General features: G+C 41.0%; 2 protein-coding genes across 3 annotated transcripts in view; one reads left to right on the top strand and one right to left on the bottom strand.

The window, feature by feature from the left end:
- Positions 1 to 972: 972 nt before the first annotated feature.
- Positions 973 to 22399, top strand: part of LOC134288978 (probable serine/threonine-protein kinase samkC) — a 37599-nt gene continuing 16172 nt past the window's right edge. For both annotated transcript variants that reach the window (XR_009998197.1, XR_009998196.1), the window contains exon 1: positions 973 to 12543. The gene's annotated coding sequence lies outside the window, so the exon portion shown is untranslated. The remainder of the gene's footprint in view (positions 12544 to 22399) is intronic.
- LOC134288975 (uncharacterized) lies at positions 13261 to 15048 on the bottom strand. Its single transcript, XM_062854933.1, has 2 exons — positions 14913 to 15048; positions 13261 to 14792 (listed from the first exon to the last, which is right to left on the bottom strand). The coding sequence occupies exons 1-2, from the start codon at positions 14917 to 14919 to the stop codon at positions 13261 to 13263; spliced, it is 1539 nt and encodes a 512-aa protein (XP_062710917.1). The 5' UTR covers positions 14920 to 15048.

The raw sequence follows: 22399 nt of genomic DNA, 5'->3' as shown, positions 1-22399 counted from the left end.
TATTCTATCGGGGAAAATTTGAGTTAGATGAGTTTTTAGCTATTTTCCATACTAAAAATCAATGGTTACTATTTTAGCCCAAAAAACGTCCAATACAAAATGTATGGAAACATTTTCGCCGATGAAATATTTTCTAGTCTTCCGATTATGAATATATAGCCCAAATACTAATAATTTTCGACGAAAAATCCGAGGTACATGAATGTTCGATAATAATCGAAATTTTGACACCGTGTGCGGTTGGGTGTCACCTGGAGTGGTCGCTATGCATGTAGGGATACTAACATTGCCATTGTCCGTTTGATAGTTCATACCGCAGCCAAACGCATTATAGTACAATTGTACAACAGCTCTATGCAGTATCTCACAATTCTGAACACATTTTATTGAAATAAATTTATTTTTTCAGCTCATTCGATGGCAAAGTTTGTCAAACCATAAAAAATGCACTAAGCGGTAATAAAGACATTCGTTTGCTAAACGTTCGTCGCTACCTGTGTTGTTGAGAAATTTGAAACAAACATTTTTGCATTGAGAAGGTCCGTAATGAAGGTTCTTGATCAAATATTCCAGTGAAAATAACTTTTACCAATCGAGAAATATATTTTCTTATCGACACAATAACTTTCATTGTGTTTGGAACATGAACATTTTATTTGTGAGATTTTTCCCTTTTCTACTTGCTATATTTTTTGACCACTTTGTGCAACTTCAAATTTTAATCATCTAGTTTTCAGAGCCCTATCTTCAAACTTTTAGAAGAAACATCAACAAAGTTGACATTATTTACTATAAGAGCTTGAAGCTTTTTTGGATATATATAAATATATATATATATATATATATATATATATATATATATATATATATATATATATATATATATATATATATATATATATATATATATATATATATATATATATATATATATATATATATATATATATATATATATATATATATATATATATATATATAAATAAATAAGTTTGAAGTCCCTTTGAGGTAGGGTTCCTGATTTCCACTTTTTATCTTCTTCCACATTCGAATATTATGCCTCTCAAGAAAAATCAGAATATGGCGATTATCTGCCTCTGGCTTCTGATATTAGCGCGACAGTCACTAATCATAACAGCGTCACCAGATTTAAAAGTATATAGGGTGCCTGTACCAATTATGGCACTACCTAAGGAAAACTATTTGTACAAAAATAACGAGAAGACCATCGAATGTCACCAATATGTTAAAAGATAATTTAGTTTCCATACTTTACAGGAAAAATATAACAACGGAGCCAAAACTATTTGAGTATTTATTACAGCGTGTGCCAATGATAGGAACCCTGTCCCAGTTATGGCTACATTTTATAACTTCGGTTCCTTTTCGCACTATTTGCATGTATTTCTTATGGGATTAGCCATAATTGGTACACTATGGCGAAAAAGGGTGCAAGGAAGCCAAAATTTTAAGGAAAATAATTTATTTCTACCATAATTTGAGCAAAATGTGGACTTTAAATGAATGCAATCATCTTTTGTGAACGCGATCTGTTGTTGACATTTTTTTTATTGTTGATATATATCGTTAAAGCGAAGACGGCTAATAACAAGACAGACAGCTCCCACCCTGTTTCAGACGACATGGTCGGAACGCCCTCAACGATTCACAGGAACATTAAAACATGATTGTGTGCGTGTACATGCAAATACGTACACGGAAATGGTAACGTCGCATGCACACTCATTCATGATGTTGTTCCCTGAAGTCGTTCGTGGCGCTAGTGTGCTTGTAGCTGCCAAAGTATATGGAGCAAGAGGGTAGATGTCTGTCTTGTTATTAGCCGTCTTCGGTTAAAGGGTGAAAATCAACTATAGCGAATAAATGGTACTATAGCCATAATTGGTACACTTACCCTATTTCCACTATATGGGGCGAACGGTGGGAAGCCACACTTGAAATTTAAACATTCGTCCACATTCGCATCGCCAGCGATCGAGAGGTGAAGCAACTCGTGAGTGATATTGCGCATACGAATTTTTGAAGTTTAAAAAAAAATGTTTATTATTTTCTTTGCTAATCTAGCATTTCAACAACAATACACTAAAAATGTATGCATTACATGCAGAAATTCTCTTCTAGTTATGATAATAGCCGCTTCGATCGCTCACCAGCATTCGTCACCATTCGCTATTCATTCATTCGCTTGCGATCCATACTGCGACGATCGGCAACGAATATCCATGTCAAGCAGCTTGCGCTTCACTTCCCACTGATGATGATGGGGTTGCGTGTTTGATCACGACAACCCGTTTGATTCATCTTTCTCGATTCGCTTCAGAAAAGAGGAGTGAATACGAATGGAGTGAGGCGAATATACCGATCCTTGCTTTGAGGCAACAAAACTCAAACGGATGAACCGGTCAGTAGGGTATAAAATATAATTTGGACATGTACGTAATTTGGACATGCACGGCGATGTGTGTCTTGTTCCGGGGAGCTAATGAAAGTAGATACTTCTCAATATCGATTACTGGATCAAACAGACCCTCTTCTGATGACTTACATTGAGAATACGCTTAACAATTAAGAATTTACTTCAAAATTATCGATAATGTTAATTATTTCACTAAAACCCCCAAATGCACTGGTATGCAAGACGACATACACTACATAGTCACATACAATATTCACCTTAAAATCGCTGAATTAATAATTGTAAGAAATTTAAAAGCCTTAGTGCAATGAAAAATGTTCAATAAAGATGCATTAGGCAGCCAAGCTCTTAACATTCATCTAGAACACTTAAAATAGATTTTTTTATTACTTATTCGTTTATTTGGAAGGCTCGGGCGCCACATGGGCATAACTGAGCCGAAATCTTTTATTTTTACATTGGTTTTACATTTTACAATTTATTACTGTCTTAATACTATGTTAGTTTTGGGAAGCCGAAGTACTCGCGGCTGTTTCGAGGTTAAGGATTGAAAAAATAAATAAAATAAAATTTGGAAGGAGGGATGTAGGGGTCGTAAACTAAATTATTTGCTAATTTATACTAAAAAACATTGATGGGACAAATTGTCCATATCTGTAACGGAGCCAAAAAAAGGACTTTATCGGTAGACAACGACAAGAAGAGGACAACCGGAAGGGGGGCGAAGACATACAGGGGCGAACAACAAAACCAAAAGGCGGAAAACGAAAACAAGGAACAAACTACATCAAATTCTGACATCAACACGTTTCAAAAACTGGTAAATCAGGTTCATGTATTCCAAGTCAAGTCCTGCCAACACTTCTCTAACGGGTTTCTGTTGTTTTCCTCGGACCCGGAGAATTTCATGCAGCTCAGATCTGACCTCACGATACTCATTGCATCCCCACACGACATGTTCGATATCCTGGTAAGCCACACCACAGACACAGAGATTGTTTTCTGACAGCCCAATACGGAAGGTAGGTGCATTCAACAAATAGTGGTTGGACATAAGCCGACACATTCACGAATGAAATCGCGGCCTAAATCCAACCCTTTGAACCATGGCTTCTTCGACACCTGTGGAATGAAGGAGTGCAACCATCTACCCATCTCTCCATCTCTCCATTTGTGTTGCCAGCTGATCAAGGTCTCCTGACGGGCCAGTGCAAAAAAATCGTCGAAGGCGATTTGACGCTCGTAAACATCGCCTTCGCTAGCGCCCACCTTAGCCAGTGAGTCCGCTTTTTCGTTGCCCGGAATCGAGGAATGTGAAGAGACTCAAGCTATGGTGATGGTGTATGAGCGTTTGGTCAAAGCACTCAATACTTGGCGTATTCCATTCAGGAAGTACGCTGAGTGCTTCATCCGTTTAATTGACCGAACAGCCTCCAGAGAACTTTGACTGTCGGTAAAAATGAAGAAGAGCTCAGGTGGAAGAGTGTGAATGTACTCTAAGGTGTAGTATATAGCCGCTAGCTCAGCTACGGATACAGAACAGGGCTTTTGAAGCATGAAGGTGGCGCTATGAAATTCGTTGTAGACACCGAATCCAGTCGAATCATCGATTTTTGAACCATCTGTGAAGAACTGTCTGTCCCCGCTAACATGCCCGAACTTACTTGCAAAAATCTGTGGAATACCTACGAAACGAAAAGATTCCGGAATACCGGTGATCTCATCCTTCATAGAGAGATAAAAATTCACTGAGGAGCTGTCGAAGTCTGAGAAGTTTTCACGATTGGTGTTAACCGAAGATGGGCTTACATCCAGCGTCATGTACCAGTAGTACACAGTCATAAAACGAGTTTGAGGGTTCTGTTCGAGCAGCTTTTCGAAATTTTCTATGACCAATGGATCCACAACCTCGCATCGGATAAGGAACCGGAATGACAACTCCGCAAAGCGGTCTGTCAGAGGCTGTACTCCAGCAAGTACCTCTAAACTCATTGTGTGAGTCGAGTTCATGCAACCTAACGCGATCCGAAGGCAACGGTACTGAACCCGTTGGAGCTTCAGCAAGTGCGTTTTCGCCGCGGATTGAAAACAAAAGCTACCGTATTCTAAAACCGGCAGAATGGTTGTTTTTCGAACCAGACGCCGAGATAATGAGAAGACATGCTATGAGTGATTGACTTACCGATCAGAACGAGCGGAAGCTTAGCCGGTTTATGTTTTTTAGAAAAGACAACCATCTCAGTTTTCTCCGGAGAGAATTCGATACCCAGCTTGAGAGCCCAAGTAGACAAATTGTCCAAACTATCCTGTAGTGGTCCTTGCAGATCAACTGCTATTGATCCCGTTACAGAAACAACACAGTCATCCGCAAGCTGTCTTAACGTGCAATTTCCCATGAGACAATCATCTATGTCTCTAACATAAAAGTTGTAAAGAAGGGGGCTTCGACATGAACCCTGGGGGAGACCCATGTAGCTTATTCGTGAAACTGTCAAGTCGCCATGAGCAAAACTCATCTGCTTCTCAAACAGCAAATTATACAAAAAGTTGTTCATAATTGGTAAAAGGCCACTTTCGTGCAGTTTGTCGGAAAGAACATCGACACAAACTGAATCAAAAGCCCCCTTAATATTCAAAAACACTGAGTCCATTTGCTGCTTTTGAGCAAAAGCAAGCTGAATTTCTGAAGAAAGTAGCGCAAGACAGTCGTTCGTTCCTTTGCCTCTGCGGAAACCAAATTGTGTATCTGACAACATGCCCCTCAATTAAACCCATTTGTCCAGTCGAAAGAAATTATCTTCTCCAACAACTTCCGTAGGCAAGACAACATCGCAATTGGACGGTACGAATTATGATCTGACGCGGGTTTCCCGGGTTTTTGAACAGCTATCACCCTCACTTGTGAGAAGTGTAGAATTAGCTATAAGTTAAAGTACACATTAATATAAAAAAAAAACCCTCACTTGTCTCCAATCATCCAGAGCTTTGTTGTTATCCAGGAACTAATTGAACAAGTTCAACAAGCGCCTCTTAGCGACGTCGGGGAGGTTTTTTGAAGCATGTTGAACTTCCCAGTCAACCAGTAATCGTATAAGATGTTGCATAAGATGTAAAAGTGGAGGAGGTATGCGTACATTTTACATGCGCATAAATGGAGACATGCACGCATATGGCCTCCACTTTATCATCTTATGCAACATGTTATACTATTACTGGTTGTCTGGGTTGATTCGATCCATTCCTGGAGCGGAATTATTACATGAAAGAAGAGCAAGTGAAAATTCAACTATCGAAAACGGCCTATCCATGTCGTCCCTATCCTCGGAAACATCACGAATTATTCGCTCCACGGGTACGGAATCTGGACAAACTTTTTTTGAGAACTTGAGGATCCACCGAGGAGAGCTTTCTCGATCCTCGTTTACCGACGACGCGTTACGCATTCTTCTCCCAACGTTCCAAAAAGATCTCATTGAGGTCTCGCGCGACAAACCCTCGACGAACCGACGCCAGTAACCGCTCTTCTTCGCCTTGACCAAGTTCTTAAACTTGCTTTCAAGGGAAGCATACCGCTTAAAATTTTCGACCGAACCGCGTTTCCGAAACTCTTTGAACGCCACGGATTGGGGGTTTCCTGCGAACCGACGGACCTGGCACTGGTCGGCGTTGTGCCTGAAGCGTGCTACTGATGATCAGTTCTGATAGAAACTGATACTCTTCCCGCGGTGGAAGGACTTCTACCGATTGCTCACCGTCGATAATTGCTTCGGCGCTGTCCATAAACTACGTAGACACAATTTTGGCAATCTCAGAACCCCCCTCCCCCCTCGTAGACTTTCGTCCATACAAACTTTTTGAAATTTGTAAGGACCGTAGACTTTGGCCAGAACCTCCCGCCCCCCCCCCCTCAGAGTCTACGTAGTTTATGGACAGCCCCTTCTGCGTACTTCTCCCAGTCAATGTGCTTGGTGAGACCGTAGACGATGTCGATAGATGGAGGTTGATGTGACCCATTGGAAATAGAAACAACAATCGGCAGATGATCACTACCATGGGGATCCTGGATAACCTTCCATGTACACTCCAGCGATGGTGAGCTCGAACAGCTTGAGAGGTCTAATCGGCTGTTTCTAGGACTGCCATCTTGAGCTGGAGATGCCACTCGTGTAACTTCTCCGGTATTCAAAATTGTCATGTTGAAGTCGTCGCAGAGGTCATATATCAAAGTTGATCGGCTGTCATCGTACAGCTCCCCCCAGCCTGTACCATGAGAGTTGAAATCTCCCATGAGCAGCCGAGGCTCAGGCATAACCGAGCAGATGTGGGCGAGATCCCTGCGAGATATCGCAGTTCTCGGAGGAAGATATATGGAGGCAACACTGAGGGTTTTACCTCGGATAGTCACCTCACATGCGACGGCTTCAGTGCCTGTCTTCGGATGAAAATCGACTCTGTAAAATGAGTGCTGCTTCTTGATCCCTAGAAGCACCCCTCCGTACGAGTCGGATCGATCAAGGCGAATGATATTATAATCGGGAAAAGGTAAGCTTACATCAGGTGTCAGGCATATTTCTGATAGTGCAAAAACATCGCATTGTAAATTGTTAACTAAAAATTTAAAAAATTCTAATTTCGGTGTAATACAACGACAGTTTCAGTGTAGAACAGAAATCGTATCTTCGACCTCGGTGGTTGAATTAGCCATCGAAAGATACGATTGTCGCAAGGAGGGGCATTTTAGAAGCCAACAGCTTCAAAAGAGGGGTCACACAAGAAAGAAGTCCTTTTACAATGTTCTTCACGGAATCTGAGGCATTGAAGAATCTGAGGATGATTTCTACGATGCCAGAGAGCGTAAACATTGGCGCACCCTGAGGTTGCTCCTGGTGCTCTGAATGCTGTCTCTCCAGTTGAGAATTCGAAATACGTGGGACATCCAGGATTTAAGATGTTCCCGGGAGAGATGGAAAGTCTCATACGTCCTGGATTTTGAATCCCAGAGGGAAACGTTTTGTGACTTTCTTACCACTCTTGAAATTTGTCACGGTGGGTTGGGGGTCACTGCTAGGCAGATTCCGAGGTTTTTTGGTGGGTCTCTGGAGCCTTATCCGTTTCCTCGTTTCACTCTCGAAAACAAAGGGAACCCCGTCCCGACCTCAGAGTCATGTGGACGGTCGTTGCCACAATAAACACACTTGGGCGGCGTTTTACATGCACCGTCTACATGTCTCTCCCCGCATGTTGCACAGCGAGGTTTATTGCTGCAGTACTGGGCGGTGTGGCCCAGCTGCTTGCAATTGATGCAATTCATTACCTTCGGTACATACAGCCTCAAAGGTAGCCGAAGTTTGCCAATCGCCAGCAGATCTGGTAAGGCTGATCCGTAGAAGGTTACACAAAATTCATCAGATGGTGTGTAAATCTTCTTCTCGCCCTCCTGGGAGACCGAATACAGTTGCCGGCAATCCAGTATCTGGACAGGAGGTAAAGAAGGGTTATGGAAACGACCACAGCCTTGCATGATCGTTTCGCAGGTCAAAGATCCTTCAGCGGCCTTCCCCGAAATCGCTATCAACGCGCTTGGAAGGTAAACGTGATACTCTCATTAGCCTGTTTTCGGTCGCCTACTGTCACCCGAAGCTTAGCTGTACCGACCATGTCAATGGAGACAACGGAAGAATATCGCTTAGTCAGATCCTTGCTGATTTGAACAGTTTTCAAACGTTTGCCTTCGTGCCGGAAGAAAACAACATATGGCCCGCCAAAGTCGGGAGGGTAGGCCTTGAGGCGGGGGGACGTTGGAGGGGTATTATTGGCATCCATTGCAGAAACGCCAGATTGAGAGGTGCTCAAGGGGTTCACATTTTGCTGGATCGGTGCACCCGAAGCCAACAGCAAGGCTGATGGGATAAGACGTGACCCCGCCATCCTCATCATCACCCATTGCTGCAAGAAACCACCGCCACGGGGCACACGCTCAAAACCAACAACGATCACGAAGCTCAAAATTGAATCGAACACTATCACAAAATATCAACACAAATGGGAAAGAAAAAAACTACTAATGTACTGGATGAAAACTAATCAAACGAAACGGTGGAGTGGAGGAAAACAACACAAGAGAACGGTGTACTTAAGTTTGATTGAACTGCGCTGCTGCCGGCGACAGTCGGAAGGCGTTGTGCACACACACGCAGGGATGCTGAGGCGACGGCGCCGGCCCGCACCGTGCGGCGGTGGAAACACGATGATTTGCTCTCTCTCTGCTCTCACTGCTGCTGGGTTGGTATTGGTCGAAGACTGCTCACACACGCGTTGACCGGACACTCACCAACACGATCCAAGTGTGCGCTTGGATACGCACCTCGAACGGCGAAGAAAAATGCCGAAACACGTAGACGATTCTAAAGCACGAAAACCGCACTTTGCGGCGAATATTGGCTCTGATAATGAAACAAAACTTCCAAGCGCGGCTTGAAATAACTACTGCTTGCACACTGCTGCACTTGCACCTCGTAAAAAACAATACCTAGGTTTGGAAAAAACGAGGAGAAACCCGGACGCGTGAAACTGACGACTGTCTCGCGCGGTAGCTCGACAAAGAATCGCACTTAAAATAGATGATTTCCAAAATTAATTACAAGTTTTCTACTGTAGCGGAAGACGGGGTAAGAAGGCCCGCCGGGGTAAGAAGGACCACCTGCAGTTCACCATGAAAATGCCGTTTTTTATAAACTTTCACCTAGCACTCTGTTCAAGTAAAAAATATTTGTTATTTTGAGCCATTTTGTGCAATGTTTATATTGAGATTTTCACAACAAAGATTTTGCTCCATGATGATGTATTTGATCTAATTTTGTCGCATATAACCTTAAGGATTTTAATTCAGAATAACGTTTTCAAACCAAAAAAGTAACCCGTTCATAACTTACCAGGAATGTTTACAAAACATAAGAGGAACGGGATCAAGATTGAGCATGAGCATGAGCATGGATGACCGCACAATTCGTAGTTGCTACTCCGTGATTGACCAGAGCAATCGAAATTGCGCAGGGAACCAATGAATAGGGATTGGGACTAGCTTACTATTCTCAATGTACACAGCTCTCAACACCGCCGTTAACAACCGACCACTTTTCGACGCAAAAACTAGTCAAAAAGGAAATGCTATCGCGCGTCTCCATTCCACTAGGGAGCAGAAACCTTTAGTCGATTCCACACAGAAATACACTGAACGTGACTCACTTGTCGGCGCCCGGATTTTTTTCTCGACCGGCGAGCCCGAACTAACATTTTTCACTCTTTTGTGTAAATGCAAAAAATGAAAGAAAATATTTATTATCAACTAAAAGTATATTGGGAACGAAGCGGGAAGCGAAAAATTCGGAACCGACTCGATCCACCGCGCACTAAATTCAACCGCGTCGATTTTATTCTTTCTCGTTCACACTGCAGCGCGATGGGAAGCGAAAAATCTGGAACCGACTCGAGCCACGACGCGTCCACCGCACACTGAATTCAACCGCGTTGATTTTCTTCTTTCTCGTTCACACTGCAGCGCAATGGGAACCCGACTAGAAGATTCTAACAAAAATATAACATAATTATAACAAACCATGATATATCTATAACTCATTGTGATATATACATGTTCAACATCTTTGGTGTTTAAAAATATTATAACTCAATTGTATCATATTATGTTATAAAGTTCTTCAATAACTCATTGTGAAATAATTTAGTTTTGATTCTTTGACATTCAGAACATCATTTTACACTATTGTATCAAAATATGATAGAAACTAGTTTTCTTGAAGCTAAAATTTATAACATATTGTGTTCTAATTTTGATCTGATTATAACAAGATAGGCTATTATTTTGATTAGACGACTTTTTGTAACAATTTTAGTTATTTTAACATCAAAGACGGGCTTGGTGGTCTAGTGGCTACCGCTTCTGATTTATATGCAGAAGGTCCTGGGTTCAATCCCTGGCCCGTCCCTTTCCTCCTACTTTGTATCTTTCTATATACTTTCTCTCTGCTCTCTACATATACAACTCATGTATATAAACATGTTCATAGCCGTCGCTAGAACAGAGACGGGTTGAAAAAGCCGTTTCCCTTCCTTCCAAACTTTCACAGCACAGTGCCACAATCCTATTAGAAAACGCCTACAAGCTATGCAATCAAGCGAACTGTGCCGCACATCTTCAGAATAATAAAAACACACAATTCTATCACCTTCCCCTGGTATCCACACACCAATGTGTGAACCTTCTGCCAACCAATTCCCACCAACACTCCAACATCCGCATGAATTTGTGCTGGCGCAGAGGTATATTCGGCCAGATGTGGATACAAACGATTGCAATCATCACTTCCTTACCCTTCCCCACATTGACCTGCAACCTGACGTGGCAGGCGCCATTGTCGCCTAAAAATAGAAGATCACCAACGCTCACACACTGAAGATGCCTGCTAGTCCCCGGCAGTTATCTCATTGGTCCTTGTGTGAGTGTAGTTGGTCTGGCGATACTGGAGTAGCATCCACGGGCGGTCAATCAAGCTCAAGCTCAAGCTCAAGCTCAATTTTAGTTATTTTAACATCATCCTGCATCTAGTTTATAACATAATAAGTTACAGAAAAATTTCATAACATCATAACACAATGTGTTATAAAGTTGATATAATTTTCTAGTCGGGAAGTGAAAAATTCGGAACCGACTTCGCCGTCCAAATGCTCACTTCGGAATAGAAAAAAAAAAAAGAACCACCGAAGCAAAAGCGCGCGACATTGGCACCCGGACGAAATCCTACTACACACTGATGCACGGTGGGTCCGCCGTCGTCGAAATGCTTACTTCGGAATAGAAAAAGAAAAAAATCGAACCACCGAAGTAAACGCGCGCGACACTGCACTAAGGGGATTAAGGTGGCCAAAAATCGAAAATTGACTTTATTCAATTTGAGATTCAGGTTCGGTAGTTGGAAGTAGATCACTTGGACCAGTAAACCCTAGAATATTAGTTTGCTAATCCCTATATTTATCGAGATATTGGCAGCAGAATTAGACTATTGTCAATTTTTGGTAAAATTAATGAAATGTTCAACTTCGCATATCTTCGGCTTAAATGAAAAAATGGTTAACTTTTAAAGTAGTTTCTAAAAGATTGCTTAAAAACCTTTCGAATGACATATCAGACGTAGAAATGTTGATTGTAAAACTATTAAATAATGCCACATTAAAAAATCCAATTTTTTCCCATACAAACCGTTCCATACAAAAAAAGTTTCGCTGAGTTTCGCTTCGAGACTACTTCTATGTCTTTGTTTAGGATCCCTGGGAGACATTGAAACCAAGTTTGGCTGCTACTAGCTGCTATTCTGCAATTCCAATCATATTGTCGGCGATGATTGAGATATTGCTATATAAAATCACCCTATTGGCCATTAAATTCCTCTGAGGAAATATTTGATCGTCATGGCCAATTTACTCGGTAGATCAATCATAGTGCAGTCTAATCTGGTCTTGGATCTCTTAGCGAAACGTGTTTTTATGAATTGGAATCCATTTTGTAAATAGGAACAGAGATCCTCAAACGCCTAAAAGTATGCAATGCCCTTATAATTGAAGTTGTGTGAAACTGTCGTGTTAAAACAACCTGTTCAACATGTTTTTCATATTTTTCAGGCATAAACCCTACAAATAGGAGCCAGGCATTATGAAATTTACGCGAAAATATTTTTGGCCACCTGTTTGTATGGAGCCGCCCCATAGTGCACTGGCACCTGGACGAAATCCCATCACACACTGATGCACGCTGGGTCCGCCGTCGTCGAAATGCTCACTTCGGAATACAAAATAGAAAGAGAAAAAATCGAACAACTGAAGCAAACAAGCGCGACACTGGCACCCGGACGAAATCCTACTACACACTGATGCACGCTGGGTCCGCCGCCGTCGAAATACTCACTTCGGAATAGAAAAAGAAAAAAAATCGAACCACCGAAGCAAACGCGTGCGACCCATAAGAGGAACGGGATCAAGATTGAAAACAAAAATCCTCATAAACTAGCCTCATAAGTAAAATCTGCCCAAACGAGGTAAAAGCGACCACCTCGAACGGGGTAAGACGGCCACCCGCCAGATCATAAAATAATATGGCTGCACCCAATTTATCGAAAATTGTTTGTTGAAAATATGCCATTTCACATAAATGAACTCATATTTGCGTTGACTGCACTGAACGTAACCAGAAACAACATTTTTGTGATGTAAATAGGTGTTTGAGTATTAAGGTGGCCCACACTTATATGAAAAACAAAAATTTCGAAAAATACCAAGTTTTACCTCCTAAATCAGTTATTTTGGACTCCCAGAAGCTACGTTCAAAATTTGAGCAAAATCGATTGAGCCTAAGGGGGCGCTCAAAACGCTTGAAGTTTGTATGGGAAAACTAGGCCAAATGTATGCAGAATTTTTAAGTTTCGAATTTTGCCGCTAGGTGGCGCTGTGTGCGTTCAATAATCAAACCCTTTGGTATTTTTGTAGGTGACTATATGCCAAATAATTTTGTCGAAGACCGCAAAGTGATCCAACGTCTGTGAAAAAAGTTATACCCTAGGTAAAGTGAGGATAAACTTAATTGGGCGGATACAAATTTATTTTTGACTTTTTGTCCCAGTAGACAGTTTTGGGTCAAGGGGGGGGGGGGGGGGGCGGCAAAAAATAATAAACTTTTTTTTCGAAAAAAAATATTTATTTTTTGAATTTCTCAAACTTTTAAATCCATATTTAGCACTTGATTGTCACATAAAGTATTAGTTTTTCTTCGGCCTTCCTCGTGGTCGTCGCTCAGCCTTAGACTCGGTAGATGTGGGATCTATCGGTTGACTTGCTTTAGAGCAACATTTTTCACAGAACAACAATTTTCCCTCTGTTCTGGTTAAGTTGCAATAGAGACACTTAGCGCACAAGTCCTTATAATCCGATAGATGTGGACCTGCCTGATAATAGTGAAGACTCACGGGATCAAAACAGGACAGTTTCGGATTTTGAAATACTTCCAGAAATGATTCCAAGTGCGAACCGCATACATACAGTTTGTCTTCAAAAAACTGGTCCAACTTAGCATACTCCTTTTTGTCCAAAGCGTATTTCGTATACAGCAGCCTCGGGAAACAACACTCCGTACAAGTAACAATCATACGAGCCCGTGTATAAGCTAACGGAAATGTGGGTTTAGCCTGCACATTTTCATCAGCAGCCAAGGCTCCCGTTTTGCTTGGAACGCATTCATCAGATGGATTATTACCGTAAACAGAATCGAAGCTTTTGTATTTCATATTCCCATCAGGTGTTGGCGTGGGCAACCATTTTATCTGATCAAAAGTAGACTTAGAGAGTCGTACTTTCTTATGGTACTTACAGGCCTTATCAGTACATTTCTTGATCTGGAACGCATACGACGTTGCCTTGACATGCTTATCGAAGAAATCTTTAGCGTGGTGCTCATTCATAACTTGCGATTTGGCTATTTTAGCTGCAAAATCAATACCGCCTAGTGCCTTAGAAACACGATCTTTACATGCCTCAATTTCGTCGTCAGTTGCAGGGTAACCCATTTTTACTTGCTCTCCTTTGTAAGATAGGCTTTCAAAACGGGCGGTAAGAAGCTTGCGGGCATCTTTAGTTCCATCAATTGCCAACTGACGGTAGTTCGTCTCTGGATGTTTCGCTTGAGCATCGCGCCATTGCTTTTTGGAGAGCAATGAGCGAACCTTCTTTTCCTGTTTACCGAGATCATTCCTCGCCAAAGCCACTCCCATCAAAGCAATGTTTGCAGTACTCATGAACCTCTCTGCTGGATTTATTACGGAAAAGTTGGGAGGGGTGCGAACTGCGCACAGGTAATCCAGATCCAGTTCAAGAAATACGGCAACGTAACTCAACATCACTTGAATCGATGTCACATTGTGGTCAGGTCCTCCATCAGTTCCAATGAACACAATTGGTTTTTGAGCATCAGATTCCTCAAAGTTTTTGATCAACTCGGCAGCATGTCTGAATGCCGAGGATGCCTCAAATATCGCGTCCTTCAATATGATCATTGGTTTTCCTCTATACCAAGACTCAGAAAGATCTTTAGGAGGAAAAAGCTTGATTGAAACCGATGGTATCAGATGCTGTGGAATGTTATCGTGATCCATTGCATTCAGCCCTCTACCGTCAAGTCCTGCCATCAAAACATGTCGCTGCCTTCGAGTTGCACTTACTGGAGCATTTTCGAACCCAACAGGTATGGAGGCTTTGTCGTCCAAGAAAAATACGATGGAGTCTTCAGTAAATTTTCCTGCGAATAGAGCAACGAAAGTGTTAAGCCCGATAGGGTTACTTGTACTGTTTTCGTCATGTTGTCCATGTGAATGGCAGACGAAAATTGTGCATATGCGCCTGCTTTAGGAGATCTTACCGGCCATGATTTTCAAAAATTCGAACTGCTTGGCGCCGTAATGCTAGTCTACATGGGCCTTATGTAGTGTGCGTTTCTGAAGTCCAAATTTTACATCAAAACGACCATAGTAGCGTTTCGATACTCGTGAGTGACTGTTTCTCGGTACGAATTGCAAACGAAAATATTCGTAAGACGGTATAAAATTGGTGTCCGATCCAGGGAACATTTCTTCCATTTTTGTCTCGCATTTGGACATTAAATCACGCATTGAAACGCACAATGGTGATATCCACGTCGTTTCACCATGCCGCCTTTCTTCAGCAACAGAATAGTCATTGCTAGCAAGGACATTCGTTACTGTTGCCCAGAAGTTGGCAAACTTGTCCAACTTTGCTGCCTGCGCCTGTTGCTCCATATGCACTGCTTCTGGGACAGAGAATCCTTCATCCAGTAGAAATCGAAACCCTTCTTTGCTTTCCTGGATGTGCTCCTCGGAGAGATCATTATCCTCTAAAACAAAAATTAGGAAGTGAGAAGCATAAATTACGAAGCATAAACAATGACTAAACTGAAAACTTACCAGAAATTGAGCTAACAATTTCACCAACATTTTCGATAGTCCATTTAGAAACATTCCCGAATGTCTGCGTCAATCTTTCGGATTTATCGGCAGCAACTCGCTCATGTATATTACGTTCGATTCGGGAAATGACCATAGCCGACGCGGATTCATCTTGAGTAATTTTCCACACAAACGAAGCGTTCGGCTTGAACGTCTTGTAAATTTGTATTGGGAAATCAAAAACCAGTCCTGCTACAAACTTATGTTTGGCACGTCTTTCAACCGGCGCGAAAAAGATAAGATTGCTCGGTGTAAGCCGGTACTGAGTTCAATTGGTCCTCAAGTGTCTTGTACAACAGTTGCACAAGACTACTACGATTCCGATTCGGAGGAACTGTCTTCAGAGTACGATTGTCGTTGATAGATGATTCTGACGCAGCCATATACTTTTCACTGGCGCTTTCTAGATGATGAATGTAGTCCGCCACAGACGCCTTCAGTTGAATCAAATCTGCCGACACTTGTTGCCACCCATCAGATTTCAGGAACGGTTTGGTACAAAGCTCTTCCAGCTTCTCAAAATCCCCGATCAAATCTTCTTTCCGCAAAAGTGGAACTGCCTTTTTCTTATGTACACCGTGGTAGAGAACTCTAAAGGATTCTTGGCCGTCCGGACTAAAGTGGAGGTTTTCTGGAGGTTTGGACACTTTCGCTGCTCCCACCAATTTGGGCCATTGACCATCCAGATGCCAGAGAACGGACACGACAGTGGCCATGAAGAATTCCATGTCCGATTTTTGGAAAACTTTGAACCCGATACCTTTAAACTTAAGGTAATCAACTAGCTTGTTGTGTAAAGCATCCCGTCCGTCTTTATCTGGCTTTTTATCTGGAAACGTAGTCACAGAAGCTCGTTGCATAAGCAACTCAAACGCATTTGATTTTGGTTTCGCCTTGTCCAACGGAATTTCAGCCTTAAGCACGCATAGCACCTTGGTACACGTACCAATTGCCGTGGCAGCATCTCGAACAGTCATCGATGGTGAGACCGTGAACAAACTGTGTCTGTCGAAAGAAGCACATCCGGCGTAAATGGTTTCGATTGCATCTGGCCCGTTTGCTATTTTTCCAAAGGCTTGCTCAATTGCGTCTACCAGAGTGGTTTCGACGGCCACTGATATCACCGATTGGAGTAGAAGTTTCCCCTCACGTTCGATTCTTATGGCGATAGGAATCCTGGAATCCTGTAAGAAAAACTATTTAACCACACGATTTTTTGTTGAAATACACTATGCATACCATGGTTTTGCCGAGTCCTGTCGATAATTTCACCAACCAGCAGAGATATTTAGGGAAAAATGATGATTTCACGAAATAAACGACACGCAAACCTAGCCACACTTTTATGTTTTCGTTCGTTACACTTTTATTTTGAATACAGTGCACGATCTTAGTCTCTTGACGTTCAAGCGATGCTTTGTTTACTAAATTGAGCGGTTTCCTATTGAGATGAATTCAGAGTTATCAAACATGTCGCTGCTCAAGTGTCAAACAAACGAAGTTCAAGGCGCACACATGAAAACAGAACACGGTGACGTTTATGCAGTCGACGTGTTGAAAAACTCAGTGATTTTGTCTTTCTACAGGTGGCGCAAAAATTATGCTGCTTGGGTTCAGTCACGCTAAAAAATAATGATTCCGGTTCAAATAAAACAATTATTTATTTTTTTGCCCCTTGCAAATTTTAGTATTTGTTGAAGGGGGGGGGGCGACAAAAAGTGAAAATAAAATTTGTAACGGCCTTGTTGTTTTTCCAATACATGTAAAGGAATAATATCAATAATGAAATCTCAACACTTTGCCTCACTTTGGCTAGGGCATAACTTTTTTCACAGCCGTTGGATCACTTCGCGGTCTTCGGCAAAGTTGTTTGGCATATCCCTTTCGTGACGGAGCATAAAAAAGTGAAATCTCCATACAAATTGCTCAACTTTGGCTCTCCAGAACTCTTAGATTTCCCAACATAGCAACAATTATTTTTCCTCATTTGAAAGAACTACTCTTAATCTTTCGATTTCTAGATTTGACTAACTAGATAAATCGGAAATAAAAAAATATGCGACAGATAAAACTTTTTCAAGTTTTACAGTTTATGTCCACTTTTAGTTTACCTTGTTGTGATAAATCCTACATGCAACGCAAACAAAAGTTTGTTTACATACAAACAAGTATAAGTAATGACTGAATTATGGAAACAGTTTATATCACTTAAAACAAAATCTAAACAGTTGAAAAAATACGCAAACCTGTGACCGCTCAACAGCACAATTGTGCTGGTTCGTCACGAAAGGGATATAGTCACCTACAATAATACCAAAGGGTTTGATTATTGAACGCACACAGCGCCACCTAGCGGCAAAATTCGAAAATTTAAAAATTCTGCATGCATTTGGCCTAGTTTTCCCATACAAACTTCAAGCGTTTTGAGCGCCCCCTTAGGCTCTACCGATTTTGCTCAAATTTTGAACGTAGCTTCTGGGAGTCCAAAACAACTGATTTAGGAGGTAAGACTTGGCATTTTTCGAAATTTTTGTTTTTCATATAAGTGTGGGCCACCCTATTGAGTATCCATATTTACGATGCTCCAATAAAAATAATAAATGGTTACCCCCGGACAATTATGTTAACCAATTTTCCATGTGAGGGACTTAAGGGAGTCATATCTTATTTCAACGTATGGAATTCAAACAATTCTTATCACTTTTTTATTTAATAGTGATGGTCCTTCTTACCCCGCTGGTGGGCCGTCTTACCCCGTCGTCAAAAAATAAAGTGCTTTCAAATCACAATGTCTCAAAATTATAAAAGTTTCAACAGCACAAATCGAAAAATAATTTTCTTGTATGCCCAACACTTTGAAAAATGATATGCTGTGTTGAAACTATTGTAATTCTTTACACAGCGTAACAAAATAGTTATTTATGTAACGAGTTGCAAAAAGTTGATTTTTTCAGCACGAGTCGTACATTTATCCAACGAGGCTTGCCGAGTTGGATAATTACGACGAGTGCTGTAAAAATCGAGTTCTGCACCGAGTTGCGTACAACGTTTTTTTGCAATTTCATAAATTACCGCTTGAGGGTAGTTTTTAACAAAACTTTTCCATCAAACTGATGTTCATAGCCTTGTTTAAGAAAACCTGATCATAGCAGGTTTTACTGTGTAGTTGTGACAATTTTTCAAAACTGCGTCCAGAAAACATCAAGAAGTTGATCAAAACTGAAAACAGTGCTGTAATGGTTCATTACGCAACGCAAATCAGTGCTGTAATGAAACATTACAGCACTGTTTATTTGGTGTGGGAAAGTAGGCCTTTTCCTGTCAGATTTGCGTGAGGTAAACAGCCTATTACGATGAGAAATTGCAAAAAAAAAATTATGCAATTACTTTTTTCATAATGCAACCCATTTGAGTTGCATGATGTTCATAATGCAACTCAAATGAGTTGCATTATGAACATTATACAACTGTTTTTCATTATGCAACTCATTTCAGTTGCATAATAAACCAGTTCGGAAAAAATGGCCATTATGATACCAAAATGAGTTTTATAAAATGTAAATTATGATACTGAATTGCTTAAATTAACTTTTGATCTGTCTCAAGAGCAAACTCTCTATCTCTGACAGATTTTGGGCCGCTGAATCCGAATCTGGGCTCAGATTTGCTCCAGCACGTCACAATTTTGAGCTATCCCTCAAATTAAAGGGCAACATATGCGATTTTGGGCTTTTTTGACTGCCTGCCATTAAGCATGCAAATATTTTTTTTAAGCAATCAAAAGGTAAATTGGTCAAATAACATCTAAATTAACGACTCATCCAAAATTTTACCAAATCAAATTCGATAGATTTAATAACTTTATGTTAATAGGTAAAATTGCAGGCAATTTTTGAAGGGTGACTTGTATGGGAAATATCGTACCTAACATAAATCGCTTAAAACTATCAATTTCGATTTGGTAAAACAAAATATTTTGCATGATTCGTTAATTTAGATGTTAATTGACCAATTTACCTTTTGATTGCCTAAAAAAAATATTTGCATGCTTAATAGCAGGCAGTAAAAAACCCCAAATCACATATTTTACCCTATAAATTGGGGTATAGCTCAAAATTGTGACGTGCTGGAGCAAATCTGAGCCCGGATTCGGATTCAGCGGCCCAAAGTCTGTCAGAGACACATAAGTTTGCTCTTCCCGTCTTCCCCTAAATATATTTTGGTCATCTGACGAACTACATGGGGATGCTGTGCGATTGCATACTTGGAGGCGTATTCTGTGGGTCTGGCGATATTACCTCGATTTTGACAAAAACTGTATTGGTTATCAAAATAAATATCAGTTAAGCGAAGAAATTTGATTATTTGCAAGAAAATAGCAAGTATTCATGGCTAAACATATATTCGGTGTCCAAAATGCAATTCTAACAGGCGATTGGAAATTGTGTTTTTCTCAGCCTGCTTTCGTTAAGATTTTCGTCACCAGGAACGCAAAGTACAATCGTATTACAAGCGTATTAGTAACTTTACAAAATAATCAATTGATTTCTAAGGAAGCTAGGGGACGATTTTTCCAACGTTGTCCTCAGCCTGTCCAAAATACATGAATTACCCTATGGCTCTTCGACGGTTCGATTTATTTTCATGGCCGCTGTGTTTATAAGAATTAAGAATTAAGAAAGTTAGCTAAAAAGAAGAGCAATTGTTAAACGACTAAATCTGTTATGAGTGAAAAAATCAGAGGGGTGTGTGCAAGACACAACCGAATGACGTAAACTACGTAAAATAGTTTATAATGATTAGTTACGGACTTCTGTTTGCTGTCGAACAAATCATACAATTTGTCTAGACCAACTTCGAGGTTTGTGGTTTTGGCTAAATCGGAAGCTACTTTAAGTTTGTAGAATTTCTGGCGGACAGCTCAGTAGGTGTACATCATGGTTGTCTTCATTCGGTAATTTCTATTCTTCCTCCTCTTTGTTGTTTTGTGAGCGATTACATTCTCAAACGTAACGCATTTCTGATCTGCATTAGCAAATTATTGAAATTTTGGGAAAAATGCATTCCTTACCTAAATTATTCTTCAATATTAATTATTAGATTTTTCCAGATGGGTAGGCTTAGGATTACCGAATATTATAATATTTAGGAAAGAATGATCATGTAGTACTTATTTTATGAATTTTCGGCAAACATTACTTGTAATTACAGATAATACATATTTTGAAATTTTGTAATTCCAGATATCTTATTAAAATTTGTCAACACTGGTTAACAATTTTCATTTTTAGGCAATCCAACAAATTGTAGAAGAAATTTCGCTCAGTTTTCTAATAAATTCCCACATGATTTTAATCTTTTGTCGCCCGCGTTAGCTCCGAAGAAGAAGATTCTTCCCAGTTAACATGACCAACCGCTCGCTATGAGAGAATGCGAATGGGCCTCCCCGTTACTGCTACGTTTCTGGCGGTGTGTTTGAAGCGAGACATCGGTTTTAACTCTAGCAGAAAATTCGGAATTGTAGCCTTGAGAAGGGCTGTTTAAATTTGATTTCGCAAAACCAAATCTTGTTCAACAGTAAGGAGGGATTTCTTCCTTCGACGATTGTGGAAAATTTTCCGCGTGCTGCCGTACTCATCCGCAGCCGCAGTGGGAGGCGTTAGTGATTGTTGTGCGGGACAACCGTTCGACTCGGCGGCCAAAGCAAACTGAGCCCCGCTTCCCGGTGATGCTTCTACATCGATGGGTCAAAGAATAATGAACGAAGGTGATTTTTTTTTTTTTTTTTTTTTTTATCTGTATTAACGAGATTTTTAGCCCTAGGCTAGTTCATCTCGGGACCCACGCTTTACTTCCCTTCCGAAGGAAGAACTCACATTTTGCGAGTTTGTCGGGAGTGGGATTCGATCCCAGGTCCTCGGCGTGATGGTCAAGTGTTCTAACCATCACACCAGGTCCGCTCCCGAACGAAGGTGAGTAGAAGCAGTTTGCTTTTATACTGCACAAAGGTATGGTTTCCCCTCTTGAACGTGATTGGTACGAGAGGAGTCAAAACCAATGATGCCATACAAATTTTTCTGTTATCATTTATTTTTCCGGAATATTCAAAATAATTTAAAATTATAATTATTATTCTGAACAGTAGATCACGATCAAACGATCAAATCAGACTATACATGTCAATGGTTGCTACTCCGTTATTGATCTGAGCTGGTACCAATTGCACTGAGATCCAAATGAATAAGGGCTGGGACACTCCACTTATTCTCAAAGTGCAATTCTAGCAGCTCATACATTTTGGATCCATACCGGCGCCGGCCACGTCCTTATAGTCAGTTGGGAAGGGAAAGGAATGTTAGAGTGTGCTGGTTGTTGCTACTAAAGACCGAGATCACTTCTGCATCCCCACATCCAGCACGGACTGGGGTATTTATTAGACGGAAAGGATGGGAGATCTGGGAGTCACCGTTGGGTCGGTGATGCGATCCATGGATAGGGGGTTATTTATAGTGTTCGTAAGGTGATAGATTGTGTGGTGAATGAGGTGAATAAGGTCAAGCGGCACAGCACGCTTTGGTTGCATAACTTGTAGGCGTTATTATATACACTGTGCTGTGAGTGGAAATTGGAAGGGAGGGAAACGACTTTTTTCCAATTCGTTTCTGGTTCTAGCGATGGCTATGAAGATTATATTCATATGTTATATATATGTGTTATATATGTAGAGAAGAGAGAGCGAGAGAGAGAGAGAGAGAGAGAAAGAGAAGAGAGAGAGAGAGAGAGAGAGAGAGAGAGAGAGAGAGAGAGAGAGAGAGAGAGAGAGAGCGAGAGAGAGAGAGCGAGAGAGAGAGAGAGAGAGAGAGAGAGAGAGAGAGAGAGAGAA

Source organism: Aedes albopictus, chromosome 2 (assembly GCF_035046485.1).
Source record: "Aedes albopictus strain Foshan chromosome 2, AalbF5, whole genome shotgun sequence".
Lineage (NCBI taxonomy): Eukaryota > Metazoa > Arthropoda > Insecta > Diptera > Culicidae > Aedes > Aedes albopictus.
This window is presented reverse-complemented; position numbering and strand designations above follow the sequence as displayed.